The sequence below is a fragment of the Bidens hawaiensis genome, unplaced genomic scaffold (genome assembly GCF_021521415.1).
Source record: "Bidens hawaiensis isolate Kalapana, Puna unplaced genomic scaffold, B.hawaiensis_p1.1 tig00008505_1, whole genome shotgun sequence".
NCBI classification, from domain to species: Eukaryota; Viridiplantae; Streptophyta; class Magnoliopsida; order Asterales; family Asteraceae; genus Bidens; species Bidens hawaiensis.
In genome coordinates this window covers 399,960-409,573 of record NW_027491606.1, presented here as the reverse complement: position 1 = coordinate 409,573, position 9,614 = coordinate 399,960, and the positions used below count along the sequence as shown (strand labels likewise).

Below are 9,614 nucleotides of genomic sequence, written 5' to 3'. Positions count from 1 at the left end.
TATGACAAACACATTTGCTTTGTATGCATCTAATACTAATTCAAATGTTTCTATAATATAACATCATATTCATCTTTCCCTTTCATGTCCAATCCATACGCACACGACATTTGGCGCTTACATAAAAGACATCAAATGTAGTTTCCAAATATATGTTTGATTAAGATCGTTAAGACCTTATATTTTATAGCAAACAGCCTGCAAATTGCTACATTCAGAATATACAGCCGGCAAATCGTATTATATGAAAAGATATTTCAAGCAACCTAGTACTTATATAACTGCATCTACCGCTCCTGTTTTCTGTTTCATATTCTGGGGATATCATCTTTGTTTCAAAGAGCATGGGAACTCAATATTCAGAAGACGTGAAGTCGACCGTTGACCTAAAGAGTCAAACCGAAGATACACCTAATGTTGTAAGTATCTTACTAAATGCTAAGCTGGTTGGATTATTAAAGATGTGTTTTAGGATAACAGAATACAAAATATGTTGTTTATGTAATAATATTGCGTCCGTAAATATGTGACAACAGGATTTAAGGACAGCAGAGCAAAAGGCCATAGATGATTGGCTTCCAATCACTTCATCAAGAAACGCAAAATGGTATTATGCGGCTTTTCACAATGTAACCGCCATGGTTGGAGCTGGAGTTTTAAGTCTTCCGTATGCCATGTCGAATCTTGGATGGTAAAACTACTTCTACAATAATAAATAGTTATTTGTACTTAAAAAAAGAAAATTACCGACGGAAATACAAAATCAATCTGATTTCAAGTAGAAAACTTACAAGATTCTCAATCAGGGCATGTAACATCATGACTAAACATATTTTTGGGTAAAAGTGAGAACCCGTTATCGGAAAATTCACTGGACCATCAATACTCAGCTAACCAATGAGATAAGGTAAACCGTGGCCTTCAAGGGGTTAAAGGTTGAAAACAAAACCAAAAATTTGGTTTTTGGGTTTTTAAAAACCGTTTGGTTTTAGTTATTTTGGTTTTTGGTTTCTACAATGGGTTCCGTTCAGTTCGGCTTCAATTTTTCACTTTTACCATTTGGGTTTGAAAATTTTGGGCCAGAAAAACTGGCCCAAAATGATGAATTTGGGTCTAAACTTTTTACTTGAAGTTAATAATTAACTGATTACTACACATTTGGACATAATACTGTTTGCCACACCCTTTATTTGTTTCTTGTAAATTACTTGTTGGTTTTTTCAGTTACGGTTCATTATTTTGATTTGGTTCAGGTTTTAGTTATAAAAATGTCAAAGCCGAAGCAAAAGATCAGTTATTCAAAATAAAACCAAAACATTGGTTTTTTAGTGAGTTCGGTTATTTTGATTGGTTATGTCGATTATTCCAGTTACACTTACTTCGGTTTCATGCACATCCTTTATTTGTCGTAACAAACGTTGATCAGAGGATGCAGTCAAAGAACAAAATTTATAGAAAAAAAAAAGATCTTTGATTACAAAATGATATAAACATAAATTTTATTTTCAAATGCTAACAGGAGACTTTTGATGTTGAAAACAGGGGACCTGGTATGGTGATACTAATTCTATCATGGGTAATAACCTTGTACACACTATGGCAAATGGTAGAAATGCACGAAATGGTACCGGGAAAACGGTTCGATCGGTACCATGAACTCGGACAAGAAGCATTTGGTGAAAAACTAGGTTTATATATTGTGGTCCCCCAGCAACTGATATGTGAAGTGGGCGTGAACATAGTTTATATGGTCACAGGAGGAACATCCTTAAAGAAGGTCCATGAAACTGTCTGTGAAGATTGTAAAAAGATCAAAACCACATATTTTATTATGATCTTTGCTTCAGTGCATTTTGTACTGTCTCATCTTCCAAACTTCAACTCCATATCGGGTGTTTCATTGGCAGCTGCAGTTATGTCCTTAACGTAAGCCTTTACATTCTTCTCGTTTTGGTTTATGATTGTAAGTCTAGGGGGTCTAAACGAGCCGATCTAAACCCGAGCTCGACTAGGCTCCAGTTTAGCTCGTTTGACTTGTGAAAGTTCGAATTTGAGTTTGGCTTGTTTCGAGCTTTATTTCTAAAGCTCGAGCTCCGCTCATTTATTATTTATTAATTTGTTTCTATACGTTTTAATTAATTATTATACATATTTTTTTTATCAAAAAGTGTATATATAACAGATTATTTATTATTTAATTGTATTTACCGTGTTTTAATATATAAGAATAGATATTATACATAAAGGTTGTGGAAATAGTAGGCTCGTTTAGGCTCTTGAGCTCACACTCATTTATTAAACAATCTTATTTTTAGGCCTCAACTGGCTTAAGCTCAACTCAATTCGAGCTTTCTTTAGCGAGCCAATCTCGAGTAACTCATGAGCCGTTTGGCTGGTTTACATATCTAATTATAAGCCATTAATAAGATATATAAGAAACACAAAGTATTTAAGGGTTAAATACTTGTGGAAACCACATATACAATTATATCAAATCATCAAACATTATCCAACTAATGAAAGTGATTATGATGTTAATAATACAGTTACTCTACAATTGCGTGGACGGCTTCTGTTAGCAAAGGGATGCAAGAAAATGTGCAATACGGGTACCCAGGAAAGAACCCATCAGAAACCACATTCAATTTTTTCAATGCATTGGGTGACGTGGCATTTGCATACGCGGGCCATAACGTTGTGCTAGAAATACAGGCGACGATCCCTTCGACACCCGAGAAGCCTTCCAAGGGGCCCATGTGGAGAGGGGTGGTTGTGGCTTACATTGTAGTTGCCTTGTGTTATTTCCCGGTTGCTTTGATGGGATATTATATGTTTGGAAATGAAGTGGCTGATAACGTTCTTATTTCATTGCGGAGGCCTAAATGGCTTATTGCATCGGCTAACATGTTTGTGGTCATTCATGTCATTGGCAGCTATCAGGTAACAATCAAAATATCAAATGGTCAATCCAGCTTCTTACTTCAATGATTTATAGTATTTAAATAGATTGGGCCAATTCAATGCACCTTCTTGGATGGGTCAAACCAAAGTACCAAACATTGGTATGTGTGTGAGTTTTCTGATTAACGGGTTCATATGATTGACCAAACAAAAAGACTCTCATGGTTGAGTCTAAAAAATAAGTTTGTTTTAACTAAATAATAAATATCATGTTATAAATAAAAGTTAAAACTAAAATGTACAAATAAAAGATTGTTATAAGTGTATTTTAAAAATTACATAATAAACAAGCCAAGCATGAGCCACACTCGAACTTAAAAAACTGCTCACGAGCCGAGATCGAGTTTTAGAAATAGAGATCGAAACGAACCGAGTCCGAGCTCTTGTAAGTTCAGTGAGCCAAGCTTGAGCCTAGACAAGCTTGGATCGGCTTGTTTACACATATTTAAGCTTTCCTTGATGATGCTAACAGACTTCTATTGTTTTTTTTTCAACTTTTCACAGATTTATGCAATGCCAGTTTTTGACATGATTGAAACCTTGTTGGTGAAGCAGTTAAACTTCAAACCAAGCAGAATCTTGCGTTTTATAACGCGTACCGTTTATGTAGGTTAGTAACAACCTCAATCAATGGTTACACATTTTTAACTTATTATCTTTTAAATAAGGATTATTGACCTATTTCAATAATTTGTCTTCAGCATTCACCATGTTTGTTGCTATAACCTTCCCTTTCTTCGGAGGACTCCTCGGATTCTTTGGAGGCTTTGCATTTGCCCCAACGACCTACTTTGTAAGAACGTTAGACTTTACCGATAATAACTTATACTCATTTTCGGCATTTCTTAGAATCATAATATTTTTTTGTTTTGTTAAATTTTTCTGTTCCTGTTAGCTCCCATGCATAATGTGGCTTGCTATTTACAAGCCCAAGAAGTTCAGCTTATCTTGGTGCACTAATTGGGTACGTTAGAGCCCATAATAGGATTATTTATATTCTATAATTTTTAACATTGAAACTTTTTCTTTTTCGAACGACCAATGAATAAAGTCCAGTTATCCAGGGTAACCGGAAGGCAAATTTTATAATATTGAAGCTAACACTTATTTTTTGAATTTCAGATTTGCATCTTTCTTGGTCTCTGTTTGATGATTCTATCTCCAATTGGAGGGCTTCGCAATATCATAAAGCAGGCCAGCAGTTACAAGTTTTATAATTAATCATCTTTCCACAAAGTAAACCTATAAATAAATAAAAGCTTACCAAACATTTGATGTGATTTGGATTTGGGCCATCATTCATCAAAGATATATACTATTCCTAATTCCCTACTTTGCATAATACATGTTGTCTCCTTTTCTTATTTGTTTGTTTTTTCAGTTAGTCATCCATTTGGCTTACTTTGTATCATATGCTCAATTGCCTATACTGTTATTGAACTTTTCATGATGCGTAAGTAAATTTAGAGCAGTTTGGTAGAATAAACTGTAGAGTATATTCACCTTTTCAAGAAGCAAAATTAGTGAGATAACTAGTAGGGATGAGCAAAAATCAAACCATAACCAAACTTGAACCGTTAACCTAAAAACTTAACTAAATTAACATTAACTGAACAAAATCAACGATTATAGTTAAGTAAATCTAATTAACCAACCATTCGGCTATAGTTACGGTTAATGGCTCTTTGTTAACCGACTTTAACCAAACCGAACCTAGTATGTTTGTGTTTTTCCAAATTTTATACCTCTATTAACATCTTTATACCTCCATTTTCAGCTTCGAACACCATAACCAAGCTTGGAACTAACGTATTTCAACTTCGAAACTTTACAATTGATCTTGGAACACCATAACCGAACCATTTTCACCTAAAGTAAAGAGAAAAAACCGGCTTGGACAATTAACCAAACTTCACCAAAATCGACGGCTAACCAACCATTCGGTTATGGTTAAGCAATCTTCAATAACCGAACTCGGTTATAGTTATGGTTAAGTCCTCATAACTCACCCGAACTGACTTTGCACACTCTAAAGGCAACTAACTCAAACATCATGATACAACCATGAGTAAAACAATAGTTTTATTTCATAAACAACAATTTTTTTGTATGATTCTCTTTGATATACAGATTACAGCAAACACTCCATTTTCCTACCTAATTTTCTTCTCTGTCAACCTTAAAGACTCTTTCCCTATACAACTCAATCCAGTTATTCGTAATCCAAAGAATACTAACCGAAATCGCCATAACCACAACACCAATCCAAGAAACCCAAAGCCACTTAGGCACCACATTATCCGCAGCACCAGTCGCATAAAACGAAACCATCCTATAAACAAACACAGGCGCGGCAAACCCCCGAACCACTGAATACAAAGCGTAAAAAGGCGGAGACAAAATGTCAAACACCTGGGCTGCAACTTTATTATCCCCCTTTCTGGCAGCGGCCAGCGTCCAAACATTCTGAAAGAAGCTGGTGATCTCGGCTAACAGCAGCAAAACGAGGACTGAATAGGCCCCGTGGAAGGCGAGGTAGCGGCAGGTTAGAAAGACGAAGAGGGTGGCCAAATGGTGGGCGATGAAGAGGATATCGGATGGGTAAAAGGTTAGGTAATGGCATAGGTCCATTATGAAGTAAGCAATGCTGTATTCGAGTATGGCGTTTTGGAATGGGGTGTTGGTTGAGGCGAAATTGTGTTTTGGGTCGGAGGTGATTAAGATTCCGGCGAGGATGGAGGCGGGAGTGCCGTGGGCGAGGGAGATGAGGCAGCTGGCGGCTTCGGGTCGGAGTTTGGGGCTCCAATTGCGGAAGATGATGAAGTGGGCGAGTAGGTAGATTGTGAAGAACATTGCGAAGAACAGGGGGAGTGGTGACGCTGTGAAATTCAAATTCAAATCCATGGTTGGGAATTTGGAGCCCTAATTGACGGAATATAATATTATGAAGAAGAAATGAAATAAATATTTGGGAGGAAGAAGGCGTGTGAATGAATTTATAAGGAGTTGATGGGGATCATTAGTCAACTCAACCGCCGCCAACCAAAGCTATTGGTCAAACAGAAAAGCTGTTGTTGGTAATATTTGTACGAGAAGAGACGCAATGTCGCTGGTTCATCCATAGATGCCGTAAGCCAAGTATATTTATTAAGGAAGTTGTTTGGTATGAAATAATGATAAGTGGAATGAAAATTGGATGTGATTTAATAATAGAGCACTCATTTTACCAGTGAGAGGTAGGGGTTCAAACTTCATTATCATCAATTTATATGAGAGATATGAGGACGGATGACCCTGGCTTGTTAGGGTTCGAGTCCTGATCTCACCCGGTTTTACCGGCTCCTCGCTGTCGTGTCGTTTGGCAGGCATGGGGTCAGGTTTTATCCGGGGAATCCCTCAATTGGTGGACCGCTAGGGTTTCCGTCCGTCCGGACTCGTGGCCGGCTCGGGTTAACTTTAGTCAATGGGGGCCGCCTACAGAGTACTCAACGTTACTTAGTTTGTCATTCCGAAAAAAAGATAGCTGGAATGAAATAAATCATTCCAAAGGAATAAAATAAAATAAGTTTGTTGTCATTCATCAATGGAATGAATCATTCTTAAGGAATGCAATTCCTTCCATATATAGCATTTTTGATTCCTTAGTAAATGGTGGTTTTTCTTTTATTTTTTCAAGGAATGAAATGAAAAATGACCAACAATTAATATTATTTTATTATAGTATAACTATTATTAATTTATAACAATTATTATATTGTATCATGTTATTCCCATTCCATTAATGATAAAAATATTATGTGTGTATAGCTTACTATTTAATAAAAAAAATATAATAACAAAGTTATGATTCATTTCAGCCCTAAGTGGTAGTCAAACAAGACAATGAAATGGTAGTGATTCATTTCATTCCTTTATACATTCCATTTTATTGTCCATTTCATTCCCTCGTTCTTTTTAAACATTGTTGGAGATATAGGATGAATATTTGAATGGTTTCAGGAGGGCCTAGACAAAAGGTTGAAAAAGAGTTTTACCGTGTTACAAAAATACACATCGGCGGTTAAACAATTGGCAACTGGTAATCCTCGTAATGGATTCCATTCGATGAGTATATAAGCATGAACAAAAGGACTTCACAAGAGTGTTTAGAATATTTCTGAAATACCATAATTATTTTATGAGGTAACGAGTTATTGTGTAAACTGACTAGCTACAACGTCGCACTTATACATAATGTACATTGAGAAAAAAATGACATTCAAAGGATCTATACAAGAAAAAGAAAAATACATATTATCTTTTGAATATATTCAAGTTCTTATAAGATGGCAGCAACTGCAAACATTACTCGAATATTTTCGTGTATTACGGTAGCTAACCTAGAGTCTTAGGTTACGACTCTCAAAAGAGTCAAAGTCGCTTGTTGTTCAAAAACATGAAAAATAAAAGTTGGTTTGTAAAGTGTCTTGAAGTTGACTCGATTGGTAAACTGGCTAAACTTATAATTCTACTTAAATTAACCATGCTTTTGAGAATAACCCAAGTAAAAGGCATTCAATCTTAAACCGGACTCTTCAAAATTTGCAATCCAATCCCATCAAGATTTCTTTTTACCTCGTTTTCCAATGTTTTTCATGTTGCTTTCTTTGGTGACACTTGAATTTGATACTTTGAAGGTGGTTGGTGATTGTCGTTTATAGTATGATTAGAAGTGACAATGGATCAGAGTTTAAGAATGCAGCGATGGATGAATTTTTTTCAAGAGTAAGTGGTCCTACTCATCAAAATACTTTTCGCTGTTACCATGGTAGGTCATGCCGTACTCGTTTCAACTTGAACATATAATAAACTTTTAATATGTAGAAATAGTTTTAAAAAAATAAATTAAAAAATAGCACACCAGTGTACACATTATTTAAAGCAAAATAAATATAATAAAATATAAATAAACTAAACCTGTGGTAAAGATTAAGATAAATTAAAGCAAGAGATAAGTATCAAGAAGTCATTTAATACAGCGTTCAAAATGACTTCAAAGTATATCTATAAATTCAACACTTTTATAGGTTTCTCTATCAAGTTTTCTATAGTTTGATGAAAATCTTTTAGTTATGGATAATCTCTTTAAATAGTACTCTAAGTATATAAGTCGCTAACTATTTTGTTGGTACTCTTAAATTTTTATAGCATATTTTAAGAGAACCAAAGAATGAGTAACAAAATACTTTTGGAAAAAACGTGTATAAAAAATAATCACAACCAAACACTCGCTTTTTATAGTTTGGAAAATTATCACGACTTTAGTAGAAACTCTTCACTAAAGAGTATTTGTTAATGGTTAAAACCGTAACCATTATTCGGCTAAATCAATAAGAAAACCTTTATAGTTAACTTAGTTAGGGCATGTGATTGGCCTATCAACGGTAACTCAGTTAAGTATGTCTACCCAGGTTATTGTTGATGACAAGTTGCCACATATGACCGATTACTGTTGATCAGAGTTACTATTGCTCATAGTTGATGTTGATTTCACTTGTTAGCCGGTGGCAACTTGGTAGCCACTAGCCAGTGGCAACTTGGTCCCTTGATAAGTGATAAATATTTGTTTCTAACGATCAACTTTTATACAACTTTCCATCGTAAATCGGTAACTTTTCCATTAGCGGTGTTCAACTTCAGATATCCGGAGTTTCAGATATAGATACATACATTGAAACCGATATTCCTATTCTTTTTTAGAAAAGAAAAAAAACTAATTCATATAAATTATTTAATAAGAAAAATCCAATAAACTTATTAGTTTATGAAACCAAGTTAACGGATATAAATCTTTATGTCGATACAGTGGTGAATCTAAACATGAATATGAAGGGTAACACTTATAACTTGTTTACCCGTATTTCATACAATATAGACGAAACAAAAATAGAAAACACGATAGTAACCGAATTAAAACGCATGGGGTGCGGATTTCTCCTCTTTGGTTTTTGAAAGCTTGAAATCGAGTCATCACATCATCTTCTTTTACTTTATAAAACTTTTCTCTTTCGATCACACAAATTAAAACATTGTTCAATGCTTATCACCCATCCAATTACGCCAATCTGTCTTGACAAGCTTCATTTTAGAAAAAACATCTTTCAACGGTTGCGGTTGCAACCGGTAAAACCAACGCTAACTTCAGTATTCGATAAACCAAAGGAAAAGTGGCATGCTTTCTGGTTTCCACCATTACACGAGTAAGGTTACACATTCCATCTAATTTTGCAAATTTATCATATGCCTTTAAAGTGTGATAAAACGAAGTAGCGGCTTGATGCTCGGCCTAAACCAACAAGTAACAAGCTAATTTTTTGAAAAGGGTTGATGGGTTTTAATTGGTTTGGGCTTTAAACTATGGTTGTTCTTTAATTGGTTTGAACTTTTAAATTGGTTGGACTTTAAATATATAGGGGTAACATTATCTTTTTTCAAGGGTAACGAAATGCAAAAATCGACCAAAAAAAAAATAAAATTTACACTACCGATGAAAAGTTGAGGGATAGCGGAGGCTACCCCTGGAAATAAGCAAGGTCCACCCTGTATCGATACATCAGTACATTTAAAACATTTTTTTAATATAAAGGTAAAATAACATAAATCATGAACAGTTA

At 34.9% G+C, this 9,614-nt stretch overlaps 1 protein-coding gene and 1 pseudogene across 1 annotated transcript; one reads left to right on the top strand and one right to left on the bottom strand.

Annotated features, from left to right (window-relative positions):
• The first annotated feature begins 297 nt into the window (after positions 1-297).
• LOC143529137 (lysine histidine transporter 1-like) lies at positions 298-4,222 on the top strand. Its single transcript, XM_077024991.1, has 8 exons — positions 298-419; positions 537-691; positions 1,543-1,926; positions 2,547-2,940; positions 3,466-3,571; positions 3,663-3,754; positions 3,857-3,925; positions 4,084-4,222. The coding sequence occupies exons 1-8, from the start codon at positions 345-347 to the stop codon at positions 4,180-4,182; spliced, it is 1,374 nt and encodes a 457-aa protein (XP_076881106.1). The 5' UTR covers positions 298-344; the 3' UTR covers positions 4,183-4,222.
• Positions 4,223-5,118: 896 nt separating this feature from the next.
• Positions 5,119-5,865, bottom strand: LOC143529149 (TLC domain-containing protein At5g14285 pseudogene; annotated as a pseudogene).
• Between the last annotated feature and the right edge of the window lie 3,749 nt (positions 5,866-9,614).